Raw genomic sequence first — 19,139 nt, 5'->3', positions numbered from 1 at the left:
GGGGAGAACATGCAGACTCTGCACAGACAGAGACCCAAGCCGGGAATCAAACCTGGGTCCCTGGTGCTGTGCTGCTGCAATACTGAAGGAGCGCTACGTTGTCAGAGGTGCCGCTCTTTAGATGAGATGTTAAATCAAGGCCACACCTGCCTGTTGCAGTGTATCACGTGGATATTGAAGATCCTTATGGTACCATAGGTGACAGTCAACATTCCTCCCACAGGTAGCATCGACCACCAGAACATTACATGAATTAGTTTCTCAGCACGCTATGAGTATAAAATGCATAAAATGGCTACTGTATTTATCTATATAGTTATGGTCACTGCACTTTCCAACCTGATTAGTTGTATGCCAAACACTTTGAGCTGTTGAAATATGTGGCAAGGACCTCATTCATGACATGGAGGCCTCCACAGTGATGGAAGCTGATCTTTGTACCATTTGAGATCTATCTGCTTAAATACAACACTACTTTCCCTAATGGAATATTTCTGATCTGTGTTTAAGCATTATCTGACAGTCAAGATAATTTCATCCTCAATGGAAATTTCGTGGTGAGCATGTTTAAACGAGAAATAACAGTGCAGGGAGCCACGATTGAATATAGTGGCTCAGACAGTGACGTGGAGCGCATTAACTGCACTGATCAAATTGAGGAAGAGCTCATTTTGCAGGTAGGATTTTTTTTCGCAAAACATAATGCTTTCTTAATGAGGAATAGTAATTACCTACCTCCTTGTTTCTGAAAAGAATTCCCTCTGCCAAGACTGCATATCAGGAATTTTGTTTTATCAACTATTATGTTAGGATGATTAATTAGTGCTGGTTGTTACAGGCACAGAATCTTCACCTTTGTTGATAATCAGAGATTGCTTTCTTTTGAATCCTGCTAGGTTTTATCAGTTGGAAATTTGTACAACCCCGACGTGCGTTACTCTTTTAACGTTCCCATAAAGGACCAACTGGAGCAGTTTGTTTGGGATCTGTATGGTTCGTGGCAAGAGTGCAACAGACTGTGCCAAGGTAAACAGCAACCTGTTACTTCCACTGCATTTAAGTATCTTAAAAGATAAAAAAAATCTTGTAAGTTCAAAGATGTGCAGGTTAGGTAGATTGGCCAATCTAAATTGCCCCTTAGTGTCCAAAGATGTGCAGGTTAGCCATGTTAAATTAATAGAGCAATGTGGTCAGGACAGGGGATGCTGGGTAAAGCTGCTCTTCCGAAGAGTCGGTACAGACCTGATGGGCCAAATGGACTCCTCCTGCACTGTAGGAATTCTATGGTTCTAAAGAATTTTTAATATAGAAATAGTGATTAGCTGATGGTATCGGAATGGGCTTGCTTTTAGTTCAGTTTACAGCATTTCCATGGGGTTTCCATCAGTCGTTTGTTAGAGTTCTGACACAGGGAACCCCCTGCGAACCCACACTTCATTTCAGAACCTCGTGACCTTTCTGCAACATTTTCTCATGAAGTCAACTCTTTAAATTTGATCACAGGGCCAGTATATAAATATCTTCACTCCTAAATTGTACGTCTGACAGTGGGCAAACTAGGAGCTTCCTGGTGACTGATTCTAATTTGGGGGGAAAGCACGCACCTCATTTCCCTACAGTGTATCGCCACAGAATTAATTTACCAGATGGTGGTTGTGTATCTCAAAGAGCAGACTTGAAAAGAAATGATCATATTCGGAGAAATGATCATTTTCGGAGGATAAATAAAAGCATCAGAATTTGCTTTTGGCAGGAATCGGATTCTGTGTAAAACTCGAATGAGTACTGATCAGCTTCGATATCTGTTACAGGGGAACGGAGGAGAAAAGCTACCTGTGTGCGGAAAAGTGATCAGTTGGTTGTTTCTGACCAAAGATGTGAACATTTGCCTCGCCCAGCTGCAGACAGTGAGCCGTGCAACACAGAGTGTGAACTAAGGTAAAAAGTGGTATTTCAGTTGGTTGCACAGTGGTTAGCACTGCTGGCTCTCAGCGCCAGGGACTGGGGTTCAGTTCCTGACTTGGGTCACTGTCAGTACGGAGTTTGCACGCTCTCCCTGTGTCCCTCTGGGTGTTCTGGTTTCCTCTTTCAGTCTGAAAGATATGCTGATGAGGTGCAGTGGCCATGCTAAATTCCCCCTCAATGTACACAAACAGGCACCAGAGTGTGGCAACCAATGGATTTTCAAAGTAACTTCATTGCAGTGTTAATGTAAGCCTACTTATGACACTAATAAATAATTGCTTAAAACTATAGAATTTTCAACGATTCATTTGTGATTCGTGGGGGTGGTGTTGATGGGGGGGGTGGTTGGTGGGGAGTGCGTAGAGGGGAGGCATGGTGGGGGTGGGCTGGATTTTATAGGGCAGGCAGGGTGGAACAAAGGTGGGTGACATTTTCAGGGCTGCCCAGCAGGGAAAAAAATAAATAAAAACGGGGAAATAGAAATCCTGGTCTGAATTGATTTTCCTATATGAGCACCCCTCCCCCACAACCCCATCACTGAAAGCATGCCCCATTGGAGGTTGTTAAATCCAGCCCAGCATTTTTCTTCAAACTGACTGTTGGGTAGGCTACTGGGTGGAGTTGTAAATCCGTTAGGGGTTAAAGTGTAATTTTATCTGATTAAGTGACATTTTGCTGTTGCTTGATTTGCATTCCCAAACATGCACTGGGAGCACATGACAAAATTTCAAAGCCCTTCCTCCCCTATTTGCCTCCACCTCAAACCACCCCCACATTCCCCAATACCTCTTCACCTTTGGACCAAACATAACCAGGAGTAAAATCTCAACCCAGTCATTAGCTGATGCAGCTCCACACTGTGAAAGAAACCTTAAGCTTGCATTCAGTGCACTCGATCACTCCGCGAATATGATGTGCAGCAAGAAGGAAATGTTGCTCAGATGCATTATGGATCCTGAAACCCATGTCTTGCCCGAGGAACAGAGTTGGCTTGGCAGTGGAACACTATGGATGGGAGGGGCACCTGGTGTAATTTTCATTTGGGCCTGGAGTTTGCTGACCCCAAAAAAAGGTTCAGGACTTGTGATTTTGGGACAGGTATGTTGGCTGCTCGCATTGGTAGCACCCCTACCTCTGAGCTAGAAGCTCCAGGTATGAGTCCCACACCAAGACTCAATGACCAAGGAATATGCGTTCATAACACGACCCAAACAGATTGAATATGTCAACCTGTATGTCCTTCCAAACATGCTAAAGGCTGGCAGTAAGAATTAGAGAGACTCCTGATCAGCCATGCTTGATGAGGATTGATGGCCCCTCAAGCTACAAGTCCCTGACGACAGACTGTTGACTTGTTCCAGGAATTACTCATGACGGAAATGGACAAAGTCTGCCTTAGTGCATCTTGAATATTGGTCACGCCACTGCACCCCCCCAACCGCCAGCCACTGGCTCATTTTGAGCAGGTTTTGTAAATCTCCCTGGCTGTGCCATAGGGCGGCACGGTAGCATAGTGGTTAGCACTGCTGCTTTACAGCTCCAGGGACCTGGGTTCGATTCCCTGCTTGGGTCACTGTCTGTGCAGAGTTTGCACATTCTCCTCGTGTCTGCATGGGTTTCCTCCGGGCGCTCCGGTTTCCTCCCACAGTCCAAAGATGTGCGGGTTAGGTTGATTGGCTGTGCTAAAATTGTCCCTTAATGTTCTGAGATGCGTATGTTAGAGGGATTAGCAGGTAAATATGTAGGTATATGGGGTTAGGGCCTGGGTGGGATTGTGGTCGGTGCAGACTCAATGGGCTAAATGGCCTCTTTCTGCACTGTAGGGTTTCTATGTTTCTATATCCGAGCATTCTATCTGCAACTGCTTAATGCTAACACATGGTGAAGCAAGATGAAAGAATGGTTTACTTTTTCCACACAGTCCACACTTTGGTTGGCACAGTGGCACAGCCTCACAGCACTAGGGACCTGGGTTCAATTCCAGCCTTGGGTGACTGCCTGTGTGGAGCTGGTATGTTCTCCCCATGTCTGTGTGGGTTTCCTCCCATGCTCCGAAGATGTGCAGGTTAGGTGGACTGGCCATCCTAAATTGCCCCTTAGTGCGTAAGATGGTTAAGTGGAATAACTATGGTAAATGCACGGGATGATGGTGGGCCTGGGTATGTTGTTGTTTCAGAGAGTCAGTGCAGACTCTGGCCTCCTTCCGCACTATGGGGATTCTATGATTGATGAACACCAAAAACCGTCTGGTCAGAAAAAAACGTTATCATGTTCTTGTGGATATTCCGCAGAGTGAGTGCTTCTTGATAGAATTGAAAACGATTGACTTTAAAATATAAATAGCTCTGCTCTGATTCTAGGTGGCACGTAGTAGGTAAGAGTGAATGCACAGCGCAGTGCGGACCTGGGTACAGAACACGAGACATTCAATGCATGAAGTACACCCACAGTAAAGGACCAAGTCAGCCCGTGGATGACAGATACTGTAGGAACCAGCCGAAACCTCCCAGTAGAGAGACCTGCCATGGAGACTGTCACAGGACTAGTTGGCATTATACATCCTGGTCGCAGGTAATGGTTAGAGTGAGCTACTTCACTGCCTCGCCCAGTGGATGGTCGAGTCTGGATTTTGTGATCAATATTTTTTAACACCAGCGCTAATGCATATATTGAATTTACCACCAGCATTCAAAGTTCATAATAAGGAAATCCATGCTCTGAAGTCAGTTTTTTTCTGAAAACGTGCACTTTGAAAGGAGCCTTTTGATGATCATGCCTGAAATCTGTAAAACAGTGTATGCCATAACATAAGTAACATCCCCATGTACTGAAATGAAGTCCATACAGAAAGAAGGGTTAAAAGGAGAGTAATCACGAATTTCTAATTCCTACTTCAGTCCCATTGTGCGTTCCACTACATTAAACCTCAATGATAGTTTTTTTTTATTTTCCTCAGTGTTCGAAAACCTGTGGTGGTGGAATGAGAACACGGGAGGCATACTGCATGAACAACCTTGGCAGACATCTCGTTAACCAAGAGTGCAATGAGCATCAGAATGTCGTATCTCAGGCATGCAATGAATTTCCCTGCCCTGAATGGACAGCCAGTGAGTGGAGTGAAGTGAGTAAAGCTTTAAAGCTTGTGCAAGGAATGCTTCTATCAATAAATTAATGTGCCAGGGCTACAGGGGCTGGCGGAAGTGCTGTTGGGTTTGGGCCACCAGGCAATATCTAGACATGTATCAAAGAGGGAAGAAATATCAGTCTGTGACCTATTCAGGGATGCTCTTCTATAAAGAGCAGCTGAAGCCAGGGAGCTTGGAGTTTGCTTGCTCCCCAGGCTGATACCACATAACCTGTGGAAAACTAAAAAGCAGTCATAATTATTATTATTTCTAAAATACACAGGCACCATCCGAATGAGTTTGATACTTCCTCAAATTATTCATGCAGTTTTAAAATATGAATGGCCATATTATTGATGTACACAGTCATTTTATGAAGAAAATTGGCATAAAAATTGTATTGCAAGAAACAGCAGTAGGGACACAGGAATTGGAGTAGATCATTCCTGCAGTTTGCTCCACTATCCAGTTACATCATGATTGATTATCGTAATTTTATTTTGTCACCTTGGCTCCGTAACCACTCGAGATCTTTATCCAAACATCATCTCGGGCTTTAAAATCAGTGTTGATCGAGCATCTACACCCTTATGGGGTGATAGTTCCAGAATCCCCCCCCGCCTCCCCGCCTTTATGTGAAGTTCATGCTTCATTTCTGAGGAGCCCAGTTTAATTTTAAGTTTCTTATTCTGGATACACACTTCTGAGAAAAGAGTTTCTTTGTATCTACAATATTGAATTCCATTATCATTTTAAATACTTTGATTAAATCATGCTCATCATGAGTTTCTAAACTCAATAAAAATACAAACCATCTTCATGCAATCTGTTGACAGAACTGAATGTTTTAAGTTCACTATTGTTCCAGTGAACATGTGCTGTATACCTTCCAAGGCCAATGCCATGTTTGATGCAGTTAGTTTCGATGTACACTTGCCACGGATAACTCTTGGGTGCTGAGGCCTGTTATGTGCCCACTGCAGCATCACATAATTGAGGAGGATCTAGGTCAGTGTAGTCCCATACATCTGGCAGCCCCAAATTCACAAAAATAATGCTATTAGCTGATAGCTCCATAATGCGTGCTCAATACCTGAACCACTCTTCAATTGACTGTAAAATGCATGCTGCCTGGTGGGTTATTTCATCCATGTTAGCCGGGATCCTCTTTCTTCCAGGAGCAAGTAGTCCTACATTGACCCAACGTTTGCTGCTGATACTACTGAAACAAATTGGACGTTTTTAAAGCTACAGCATCCTGGAAGGATGCTTTTCTATCTGATGACTTTGCTGCAGCCATTTGTGCTCCTTGGTCACAGGACAGGACCTGAGGGACTGGCAATTTATGAAGGGAGTTTGGCACTCTTTAATCTTCTGCTTATCTCCATTTGCTCGTTTCATCACTGTGGGCTGGGGTTGCTGCGATAATAAATGCTTTGACCTTTCATTATATTGTAAGGTCAGCTCTGAGCACCAAAGCTGATAGCAGTAACCAAAGCACATTGGGCCTCCGCCATTGACCATTATAGCTTTACCCTATAGCCTTGCATCAATGAACCTGGAAATGCTTGAGTTGTGAAGCAAGGTCCTACAAACATCAATGAAATAATCAACCAGATAGTCAGTTTCTGTGCTGTTGCCTGAGGAATAAATATTGGCCAGGTCACCTTTGCATAGTGTCATTCCTTGTCCTTACCAGCTTTCGCTCAGTAGCTGCACTTTACATCCAAGTCGGAAAGTTGTGGTTCGAGTTGCATTCCAGATTCTTGCTATAATCTGGACTGACGCTTAGGTCCTGTACTGGTATGTGCTGCAGTCTGAGATGTCATTTTCCAGATAGACCCATCTGCCCCCTCAGCTAGACAGAAAAGATCCCATGGCACTAGTCACTGAAGTTCATCCTAGTACCTTCTGATCTAAATGACTTAAGTTTCAAGGCAGTGACGAATATAGGGAACCACTGCTTTCTTCACTATTTAGGAATACCTTTTGTTTTAAGCCAGTTGCTATCCTGATTGTGCTGAGAGGTATCTGTCATTTAAACCTCCAGGGCTGCAGTTCAGTGGTAACCTGCGTTTGATGCTGGATTCTCTCATTGTGCCTTTGTTTCATAAAAGCTGAAGTGAGTGATTCTGGAGCCAAATGCATTATATATTCAGGACAGGCATTCCCTTGAGCATAAAAAATTAAAAGACAATCTAATTGAGATGGTTTTTAAAGGAGGATGATTAAAATTGACCTGATCGCCTCTGTTAAAAGTTAGGGTAGTCCATTTGGATGTTGTGAATGACACTTATTAATAAATGTAATTTCTTTCTTTCATCCAAATAACAAATATATAAGCAGTTAACATTTGGGTTAAATTCAGCATTCACTAAATCACCACGCATTGTTTTAGTGTCTCGTAACATGTGGAAAGGGCACAAGACATCGGCAAGTATCGTGCTTACTGAATAATGAACATCTGCGAGATGATTTTTGCAACCCCAGTACCAAACCAGAAGCTGCAGAAACCTGTGAACTACAGGAGTGTGCTTCATGGCAAGCTGGGCCATGGGGACAGGTGAGTGTGGATACAGCTTTCCGTTTGATCACCATAGCTTTACATGCCTGGGAACACACAGAGATCCAGGGTTAGGTGCTGACCATGACAGGGCTGTAGAGAAGCAAGAAACTGCTACTGAAGCTCTGCATTTCCAAAGGTCCACACTCCCAACAGAAAGACCCACCGTTCAATGGGGGAAGGGTGTCTGACCATGTTGTGTTCAAGAGAATGATGGCAATGTACTCACATATTATGGCAAGCAATGCCTCTCACCAGGCAGATTGTGAGGAGCTCCTTTCTCTTGAACCTGTTTCCCTCCAGCAGAGCTCAAATTTGCATTTGCCTGTTATTTAAGGACAGAGTAGAGACAATTCTCCTTGGGGATGGGGAGTGAGGCTAGGTCTCTGCTGTGTTAAGGTAGCTCCAAGATGGCTTACTTGCAGATGGAGGTTTGGAACTAAGGAAACCAGCAGATGGCTGGAATCAATAATCTCTATGTGTGAGTGCAGGCAATTATACAATTCTCTTCAGCAGTTTGTGGCCTATGAACCAGACTGGCTTACTGCTGGAACTGGGAGGGGGACAAGTGTCACTCTGGCATTAGGAATGTTTGATTCTGGATAACTCTGCAATGTATGTGCCCTAAAGTCATAGAATATAACATTTTTAAGTTATTTTGTTCACATACATCTGAGGGAAAATAATTGATCAAATAATTGAATATACATGAATGTATATTCATGTGAAAGATGACGAAAATTCTATCCTGCTGATTTTCACTAGTGTGCTACTACCTGTGGTCATGGATATCAGATGCGTGCTGTGAGATGCGTTGTAGGGACTTACGGTGCAGTTATCGACGACAGAGAGTGTAATGCTGCAACACGTCCAAGAGATAGCCAGGTAAAGAGAAAATTCTTCCCTCCCTTTCATTACAATAAATTATACTAAGAGAAACAGTAAATATTCTAAAAGGTCATGAATGTAGCCCAACCCATCACGCAAACCAGCCTCCCGTCCATTGACTCGGTCTACGCTTCCCGCTGCCTTAGCAAAGCAGCCAGCATAATTAAGGACGGTGTGCACCCTGGACATTCTCTTTTCGTCTTGTTCCTTTGGGAAAAAGCAACAAAAGTCTGAGAAAATGTACCAACCGACTCAAGAACAGCTTCTTCCCTGCTGCTATCATACTTTTGAATGGACTTACCTTGCATTAAGTTGATTTTTCTCTTCACCCTAGCTATGACTGTAACAGTACATATTCTGCACTCTCTCATTTCCTTCTCTATGAATGGTATGTTTTGTCTGTATGGCACACAAACAATACTTTTCATTGTATGTTAATACGTGTGACAATAATAAATCAAATCAAATCAAAATATCATTTCATTTCTTACCTTGAAACTTCTGCTAATACAACATTGAAATAGATTTTCAGCTTGCCACCTGCATTTTGTCAACATTTCTTAGATAACGTCTTTTGAACTTGGCATCTTTGCATCGCAGGGATAAAATTTACAATCTGAAACAGGAGTTTTCTAAAACTATAGCCTAGCATTTGTGGATCGCCCCGTCTCTTCTATTCCCATTATAGAAACCGCCCAATTTACATTCTGCACTGTACAAATTGAACTGTTTTTTTGTCTTTTTAACAAATTTCAACCCAGGACTGTGAGATGCCTCCTTGTTTAGAGCCACCAACGATAGTCACAACTGCCAGTCCCACCATTCAGAGAGGGATAATGACCCAGTGGAGATTTGGATCCTGGACTCCAGTAAGTGACTCTATTTTCACAAGAAACTCTCTCTTTCCAAGTGGCAGAAAATTCAGACTCAAAAAAATTCTGCAGTTCCCCCCCTTGGGTGAAAGCTAAGAAGTTGAACGTGTCTGGCCCGATGTTGATGCGACTGTGTTGTTAGTTTACGTCTGCATTTCTTTCTATCTAAGGGCAGAAAGTGAGTGATAATTAGGATAAATTTATATTGCCTTAGACCCAGGAGAGGCACTATTTGAAAGCTAAATACAAGGGTGGAAGGCAGGCTGATCACGCTTGTGATGAGGGAGCCAGCATGATACTACCTAGTATCTCAGATCACTGTAAAAATATACATCAATTGTGTACATCTCTGGAAAGGTGCTTTCCTTGAAATGAGTAACAGCTGCTCCTTTTACCTACTGTGTAAAATAGGGTATGAGGAGAAAGTCTTGTTGACTAAAGGTGGATTTTGAAATTGGTGGTCCACATTCCCAAGAATCTATTTCTTGCCTTTTGTCAACATTTTTTATATACTTCTAGATGATTCTCCCCGCCCGTTGCGCTGCTCGAGGAGACACCAGCAGAGTCCATTTCCCAGGCTTGCCACTGGGTGCCCAGGTCTCTGCGCATCACCCAGCCAAGATTTTGAGCATCATCAACTTCATGGCGAAAATTGACACAGAATTGATTTATTTATTGAAATTGCTATTTACATTTTATTAATGGGTCTGCAATTGAAGTCTCCAGGCACACTAGCATCACCCATCACCAACTCTCCCCCCTCCCCGCCCCTGCTAGGAGTGGTTCCCTCCAGTGGGGTTTACTACTGCTCCCTACAAACAGGGAACATATAGTCGACTCCAGTAACAGAGGCCATTGAGGCCCCCCAGGAGGGGGGGTAAGAGGGCTGCCCCCAGCACTGCCCGCTGGGCATCAGGCAGTACCAAGGGGGTGGGGCCAGAGGGGAGGAGCCCTATTGGGGTGGGGTCTGATGGGGCAACTGGTAGAGGTGGAGGGGCCCCACTCCCACTCTGCCACTCTGCAAAAGGATTCTAGGGCAGAGAGAGGGTGGCTAATGATCGAGTTGGCCACCTGGGGGTGGGGGCTGTTGCTGTCAGAGCTGCTGGTACGGTGGGAGATCAGGACAGTGGGGGTCAGTCGAGGAGATTAGGGCTGGTCGGTGTTTGGGGGGGGTGGGGGGTAGAGAGACATCGGGGTTGGCCCAGAGAAATCAGGAGGTGGGAGGATCAGAGGGGCAGCGATGGAGAGCTATAGGGCTGACCAGTGATTGGGAGGCTGGCAATGAGGGGCCAGTGCACATGCAACAGATTGGCGCATGCATAGTGGCTTGCTCAGCGCTATGCTTCCGGCCTCTCGGGGTGGGGGGGGGGTGAATTTCCATCAATTTCCATCCCCTGATTTTTAGCATGGATCTCGCTCGGGCACTCTGCAGTGCTAAGACTGTGGGAGATTCATTCTGAAAATCCTGCTTAAAAAAAACCCAGCACAAGTTACCCCCATTTTCATGCAAATTTTTGAATTTTTTTGGGAGAATCCCAGGCAATGCCTTTTGAACTTAGTATCTTTGCTTTGCAGGGATAACATTTGCAATCTGAAGCTGGATTCTTCTAAAACTACAGCCTAGCATTCAACTTTTAGAAGTTAGTAAATTAGGTGTCTTTTGAGGCAGGAGACTAAGTGGGGAGAGAGGAGTCTAGACATCAGGAAATTTGTAAACTCTTTGGTTCTCCACTCATTGGCGGATTGTGTGGAATTTCCCATTTTAGAACTAATCAGCATTCTCTCTTATTTGGACTGTACAGGATTCCAGCATTTGGAAAGTGAGAGCTAGTGATTTTTTAAATTTATTCATTCATTTATTTATTTGTTCAGAGGATGTGAACGCCGCTGTCTAGACCAGCATTTATTGCCCGCAGGTTTTGGAATGATAGACAGAAAGGTAAAATGGGCAGAAGCATGGTAAATATAGAGTTCAGTGCAGTGACGTGCAAAGACATTCTCTTTGGGAGGACTAATGAGGAAATATATCATAAATAGCACAATTTGAAAAGTGTAGATGAGCAGAGAGAACAGTGTCCAGATTGATCCTTAAAGGTAGCATGGCAAAACTCTTAAGGTGGTTTAAAAAAAAGCATATGGATTGTTTGGGTTCATAAGTAGAAATAAAGAAAATACATTATACCATAACTTTATAAAGAATAACAGTAACTTTATTTATATAGCACCTTTAATGTGCCAAGATGTTTCATAGGAGGGTATGAAGCAAAATTTGATATTGAGCCATTTTAAGACAATATTTGGTTTGAAAGAATTCCATAAAGGAGGTGGTGAGGCAGAGAGTTGTAAGGAGCACACTCCAAAACTTGGGACTATAGGGTGAATGATCTGCCATTCAGAAAGTGGAAGAATTAAAATCAGGGAGGCTCAAGGGGCCTCGATACCTCAGAGGGTTGTGAGATTGGAGAAGATTGCAGAGATGGAGAGGGGTAAGGCCATGAAGAGATTTGAAAATAAGGCTGAGAATTTTCAAAGTGAGGTGTTGCTTAACCCAGGGCTAATGTAGGTCAACGAGCAAAAGGGGTGAAGGGTGAACGGAGGTAAAGATTGGCGAAACAGAGTGGCCAAGTTTATATAAGGTTGAATGTGGGAGATCAGCCAGGAGTGCAATGGAATAAATGAGTCTGGAGGAACAAAGGCACAGATGAGACTTTGAGCAGCAGAAGTGCTGAGGCACAGCAGAGTCTTCAGAAGCTCATCTTAGATCAGAAAGAACGTTAGCATTAGAACCAATCCGGTTGAGCGTCAGATAGTTGCCAGAGATGAAGTCAGTGACTGACCAGTATTATGGACTGTTCTGGACAACATGCTTCAGTAAAGGTCCCGGAAAGCATAAAGAGTAGGTTTAGCAGAATGTTATCAGGGATGAGGGAGATTGGGGGAAAAAAGCTCCACTTGTTCTCCTTGGAATAGAGAAAGTTAAGAGATGACATAATAAATGTTTTCAAGATGATGAGCACTTTTGTAGAAAAGATAGAAAGAAATTATCTTTGGAGTGTGGGTCAGTAATCAAAGGAAATAAGTCTAAAATTAATTAAGAGGGGAGATGAGAATTTCCTTTCACAAAGGATGTTGTCAGGATCTTGACCACTCTGAAAAATGGTGAAAACTGATTTGACGAATCATTTTAAAAGGAAGCTGGATAGGTACTTGAGAATGCGATATTTACAGGATTAGGGACAAAAAGTAGGCACAAGGAGATGAAGCACAAGTGCACTTCCAAAGATCTAGCTTAAAACAATGGGTTGAGTAGCCTTTTGCCATGCTGTAATTCACAATGAGTAAATGTATATACCACACAGACTGTCAGGAAATTCCTGTTTTACTGAGCCATGCCACCAATCTCAGGCAGTTAAATTGGAAATTCAGGCAAGTCCCGTTCTCATGTTGAGATGGGGCTTTTGTAATTCTTTTTCCATTGAAGGCTTTGGAAATTGGTTTCAGTCCTCCCCTTTTTGGCATTTGGCAGATGAGGATTAAGAGTAAAGAAACGATGCCAAGGATACCCAGTTACATTGCAAGTATCTACCATTTTGCTGCTTTACAGTATCCGCTTGCCCAGGCATAGTTATCTGTCTATGACAGAGGAGAACTGCCTCATGGGGCTCCAGTTCAGCAGAGAGTCATTTATAGAGCTGTGTTATCTGCTGCACAGAGAGCTGTAGCACAATCCTACACAGGGTAAGCACTGCCAATGTTTCGATAGCCCTCCTTTAGTGCCTGCCGCTCCTTCCAGGGAATCTGCAAGTTACTGTAGCCTCCTGTAAAGAGGTGTTTCAACCAGGCGATTAATGCAACTTACTCCTCTATTTGTCATTGATTTACTAACAATCTTCTAGTATGATCTGCATCCCCAGCAGGGATCCAGCTGTTAAGTGCAGTAAACGTTCCAACAAGTAGACTAGATGTCAATAACTTTGAAGTCACATGGATAAATGATTAGTTTTTCTAGTTTTATTTAACATAATTATATAAAAGTCCTAGAATAGGATTATTACTGTTCATTGCAGGTGACATTTATGAATACTTGTAAAGTTTATGACACCCTTTCCATGAGTCCCTGACAATGAAAATGCACTAATTTGAGATGTAGCGTTCTTTTCTAGGATTTTCCTCACATCTCTTACCATGATTGAAAATGTTGAAGGTAACTTTAAGGCTGAAATGATTTGTGTCTTAAACCTTGGCAACCTGTTGTTGTTGTTGCAGTGTTCCGTTACTTGTGGGAAAGGAGTGCGAGCTCGCTACGTCAGCTGCAGAGATGCTCAGGGTGGCATTGCTGATGAATCGTTCTGTGCTCACTTACCTCGTCCTCCTGAGGCATCAGCGTGCTTCAGTCCCTGTGGACAATGGCATGCTGGGGAGTGGTCATCTGTAAGTGACCCAGCTTCTGATATTAGAGAACATTATTGGAAAGCCTGTGAGACATTTTATTGCAGGTGGTCAAAGTATAAGTGACTATGATAATTAAAGGTCCGATTCCATATTGCCACTGTGGAGACTTTGTTCACATTGAATTCTGGTCAGGGAATGAGGCGGATGATGTTATTGCGCTATCATTGACACCGTTTTCTCAGCTGAATGCATGCAATCATTCTTTCCTTAATGTTGCCTTTTATATTAACAGTTATAGAGGAAACCTCACCATATATCAAGAAGTGGTATAACACTTCAGATTTTAGGTGCCAGCTCCTCCTCTTCGTTGACATATCTATTAATGGGCTATGATTCAGGACAATATTGTGAATTATTGTGCCAAATTTGTTTCCCATTGCCTCCCAATTTTCTTCCCTTTCCTGCTTCTGACTATGCTAGAATGAATCTTGCTGGGGCTTGGTTCCTCTAGCATCTGCTCAATTGATCATTCTCTATCTCTGGGGCTAGGAGATGACAACAGCTGGCTATTTGACCTCGGAAGCATCACAAATGAGCACAGTTGTACCCAGACAGAACGGGCACATGCAGCGGCAGCAGTTTCTGGGCAGCGTTCAAAAGCAGAAACCCTGGGTGAATATTATTCTTTCTGGCACTGAGGCCATTTGTAGCATCCTAAAGATTCCAGCTAACTCAGTCTATGTTGAGGACTGGACCTCTGATCTTCTGTGTATGGCTTAGGATAGAATCGTAAGCATAGAAGGAGACTATTTGGTCCAAGCTGCTAACTCAGCTGCTGGCTCTATGAATGAGCTACCAATTAGTCACACTTAACCCACTTCTCCCTTTCAAGTAGATATCCAATGCCCTTTTCCACTATATACAAAAAGAGAGCTGGAATGAAACTTGGGAATTATACACCACTCGATTTTACGTCAGTGATAGGAAAAATACTGGAAGATTTTTTTAGAAAATTCTTAAATAGGATGTGGGTATTGCTGGCTGGGCCAGCATTTATTGCCCATCCCTAATTGCCCTTGGACTGAACGGCTTACTCGGCCATTTCAGAGGACATTTAAGCATCAACCCCATTGCTGTGGGTCTGAAATCACATGTAGGCCAGACTAGATAAGGATGGCAGATTTCCTTCCCTAAAGGGTATTAGTGAAACAGATAGGTTTTTACAACAAACAACAATAGTTTCATTGTCGTCATTGGACTTTGAATTCCAGATTTTTATTGAATTCAAATTTCAACCTCTGACATGGCAGGATTTAAACTCAGGTCCCCAGAACATTTCACAAAGTCACTGGATTACTAGACAAGTGACTATGCCACTATGGACAAACGTTTAGAGACAAATCATAAGATTAAAAAATAGTCAACATATTATTCCCAAAGTCTAACTCACCCTTAACATACCAGATAAAATTCTTTGAAGAAACAGCAGAAAAAATAGACATGGATAATGTTAGATTTTTGGTAAACTCAGGATAAAGGTGGAGTCGGAGGGCAAAGAATTTAATAGACAGAAAAAACAGCGAAGGAATTAGGAAGTGGAGAATCAGAGTAAAGGGTAGTTTTGGAGGAAACTAGAAAGTGATGTTCCACAAGGATCAGTGCTGGGACTGCTGTTATTCAAATCTTACACTAGTGTTTTGGATTTAGGAATAAGCAACTCGATTTCAAAATTTGCAGATGATGCCAATAAACTGGGGGCCAGAGCTAACATTGAAGAAGAATGCAACAAAATAAGAAAGAACATTAGTAAATCAGCAGTCTGCACAGTTAAGTGGCAAATAACTTTTAATATAAATGAATGTGAGGTGATGTACTTTAGAAGGGAAAAAACAGAAACATCACCTATATCTCAGGAAACAAGAAACTAAATGGGGTGGAAGAACAAAGTCCTGGAGAGATAGCTGAGTAAATCATTCAACACCATGCAATAGTCTGTTGACCTCGGGTGTGATTTTCCAGTCTTGGGGCGAGTGCGGCTGGAAAATCCCGCCCAGTATCTCAACTCAGTAAATAAATTTAAAAAGCTAACAAATCACTAAAATTTAGTTAAAGAAGTATAGATTTCAAAACTAGTAAATCAATGTTAAACTTGTATAGGACCCTGGTCATACTGCACTGGGTATGCTTGCACAGTTCTTGCCTAGATCCTATAAAAAAGACATCAAAGCCGTGGATAAAGTGCAAGAAAGATTTACAAGAATGGTTACCAGAGCTAAAATGATTGCAGCTATTGGGGAAGATTGAATGAGTTGGGGCTTTTGCTTATAAGAAAGAGAAGGCACGGTGGAATCCTAATAGAAGGTTTGAAAATGATGAATGGGTTGGACATGTTCGATAGGGACTGAGACTTTTACTATTTCTGGGAGAATCCAAATCCAGGGACCATAAATAAAGATAATTATGAATAAATTCAGTGTGGAAACAAAGAGATATTTCTTCACTCAGAGGGTAGTTAGAACATGGATGAAGATGAGTTAGATGTTTTCAGATGGAAACTAGACAAGTACATAAGAGTAAAGGGAATAGTAAAATATGTTGAGAAGCTGAGATTGAGGCAAATGGAATTGAAGGCAGCTCCTCTGGAGTCCACAGAATGGGCCATTTCTCTGTGTGATTATGAAAATTACTATAGAATCTGCTTCCATCATCCCTGCAGTGCATTCCAGATCAGAACATGTGAAGCACACACACACACAACTAAGCTGCTAAAAGGAGCTAATCTTGCTCTAATGCATTAATATTGATCATTTCTTCTTTGTTTCATTTACCCGCAGTGTTCTGTCAGCTGTGGTTCTGGGAGGGTAACCCGTCAGGTTGTGTGTACTAGCTACCACCATCAAATCACAGAAGAGAGTGATTGCAATGCCATGGAGAGGCCATCTCAGGAGCAAGAATGCAGTATGCCCTTGTGCCCCCGGACACATCACCAGCACGACTACCCTGCGCACTTCCCACAGCATGACTATCCACATCCCCATGCGGATTATCCCTCCCAGGATGTGACTGGTCAGAATGTGTGGAACAGCCCATCAAGGGGGAGTCAATGGAGGACAGGACCTTGGGGAGCAGTAAGTGATGTGCATGGCTAAAAGACATTTTGTTGAACAGAGTTGATCACTAGTTCTTTATTTTTTCAAGGTGTATATTTCAGAAAAACTGAACATTTCAAAACTAAGGCCAATAGATTTTTTTTTAGGGAAGGCTATTAAGGTTTACAAAAATAAGATGGTAAACAGAGTTAAGATATCGATCAGCCATGATCTAATTTAATGGCGTAACATCTGAATGGCACGCTCCTGTTTGAATGTAAACTCAGTGCTGCAAGAAGCAAATGATAACGAGTTCTCAAATTATAAAGTAACCTCCCAAAACTGGATGAGCACAGAATTGTCAGGTGCTGCTTTTTCACTTACAATATTGAGTTTTTCTAAAAACATTCAGAGAAAGCTTATAAGAGCTGACTTCTATCTAGAGATAGGGTCATAGAAAATAAGAACAGTGGGAAGGATATTGTACCTTCTCTGAGAGCTCTTGACCTATACCGAATATTTCATTCACAGCCCCAGGATTAGACTTCTTGTCACCTGTCCCTAATACCTCTTCATGTGACTTGAATTCAACTTTCATTTGATAATGTTCCTGTGAAGTGCCATGGATATTTTACTATTTTAAAGGCATTATGTAAATACCAGTTATTGCATTGTTGTCCGTCCTTTGCCCAATCTGCCATGCATTAACCAGTTGACTAAAGAGTTTGTAAAGACGATAAAGCATAGTTAATCTTTACCTTTCAAGACCACTTCATAATGAACTAACTAATACTGAATAATGTGTTGACATCAAAAGATAATTTTCCTCACTTGGCGTTCCATGTATCCAGGAATTGGTGTGCTGCCATGCTAGTTTTTGAGTGGAAAATCATGTCGTGTATGCCACATTTCCATGATGCACAGGTCAGCAGATTTGTGTTCCCTCCATCAGCCAAAAACACGAAAACCACATCCTAATTGTTCTGAAAATTGTCTATGTGTGGGTCAGGAATCTGAAGTTCATATGGAGTAAGAATCCATTTGATCCTGCTGCTTTGTCAAAAGATTTAAAACCCTAAACTGAAGTGATTTTCCGGAGTTGCTTATTGACAAACAAAATATTTCAGTGCTCCAGCACCTGCACAGGTGGATTTCAGCGTCGAGTGGTTGTCTGCCAAGATGTAGAAGGACGCACTGCCAACTACTGTGATGAGAGAGCAAAGCCTGCAGAGACCAGGCACTGTGATGCTGGAACCTGTCCTCATTGGAATTACGGGAACTGGGGAGAAGTATGTATTCTGAGAATTGAATTGCATTTTCTAGAATTGACTTGATGCTTAAACATTGTGCTTCACACCCTTTCAGTTCTCTGTTAAAGTGCTTTATATTTACTGTTTATGTTTTTTGATCATTACTTTTCATGAACAGCACAATTGATCTCATTTTGCACATAGTTATCTATGATGATTGTGTGCTATTGCTACAGATATATATATAATATATATGTATGTGTATGTGTGTGTATATATTTTTTATGTTTTAGGGGACTGTTTATGGAATCAACTCTATTCTGCAGGCAGTTGGTGTGTCTGGAAAACATTTAGCTCAGATGTTGGGAGAGCAAGATAATTGCTCATTTTAGCTATGTAGTGTCTACTTAGGGTAGAGGGAATAGAGTTTTTTTGGATTGAATTTCCCCTGGCATTTTGATTAAAGGAATAGATATGCAGAGTCACATGATGATGTAATTAATGGGAAGAGTGAGGTATGGAGCAGGAAAACAACTTTTCAGTTCTTAATTGCTTAAGACGGAGCTTTTCTGAAAGCTGAAACTCATTCTCGCTCTCTCAAATCTTCCAAGTCTATCTGCATTCATAATAAATATATTTATGGATGCTGATTGTACTTAAAGTGACATTGTAAGTCTCAAAGAAGAATGTTGCTTGTTTGGAATTAAAACAGTGATAAGTTAGAAATTAAAGTTGTTTCCTTTCATTTTTAAATATTGTTCAACTGTTAATAGTAAGCTGCTTCATTTGGTAGAGTTATAATTAAACTGTGTTATTAAATAAAGTTTGTCTTACTATAAAAGATTCCTAATTTCTCAGTGGAATTGCTCCCGGAGCAAAGTATCCTTTCCTCATATTAATGTCAAAATAGAAAATTTATTGGGGTCTCATCTGGCTTCATAATATACATTGGGGTTCTGGTCTGGGATCCTAACATATCCTAAATAATATCCTTA

The 19,139-nt window shown here is 42.1% G+C and overlaps 1 protein-coding gene across 1 annotated transcript in view; it reads left to right on the top strand.

Moving 5' to 3' along the window:
• Positions 1-19,139, top strand: part of LOC145344494 (A disintegrin and metalloproteinase with thrombospondin motifs 20) — a 388,246-nt gene that overhangs the window by 225,762 nt on the left and 143,345 nt on the right. The window contains exons 17-27 of the mRNA XM_080191669.1: positions 511-677; positions 897-1,026; positions 1,812-1,938; positions 4,326-4,536; positions 4,922-5,086; positions 7,489-7,653; positions 8,419-8,538; positions 9,303-9,410; positions 13,680-13,844; positions 16,640-16,933; positions 18,022-18,183. Of these exons, the coding sequence (XP_080047795.1) occupies positions 511-677; positions 897-1,026; positions 1,812-1,938; positions 4,326-4,536; positions 4,922-5,086; positions 7,489-7,653; positions 8,419-8,538; positions 9,303-9,410; positions 13,680-13,844; positions 16,640-16,933; positions 18,022-18,183 (1,814 nt within the window). The remainder of the gene's footprint in view (positions 1-510; positions 678-896; positions 1,027-1,811; positions 1,939-4,325; positions 4,537-4,921; positions 5,087-7,488; positions 7,654-8,418; positions 8,539-9,302; positions 9,411-13,679; positions 13,845-16,639; positions 16,934-18,021; positions 18,184-19,139) is intronic.

The sequence above is a fragment of the Carcharhinus amblyrhynchos genome, chromosome 6 (assembly GCF_965287045.1).
Source record: "Carcharhinus amblyrhynchos chromosome 6, sCarAmb.v2.hapA, whole genome shotgun sequence".
In the NCBI taxonomy this organism is placed as follows: Eukaryota; Metazoa; Chordata; class Chondrichthyes; order Carcharhiniformes; family Carcharhinidae; genus Carcharhinus; species Carcharhinus amblyrhynchos.
The sequence above is the reverse complement of the archived record's forward strand: the minus strand, read 5'-3'. Positions and strand labels throughout refer to the sequence as shown.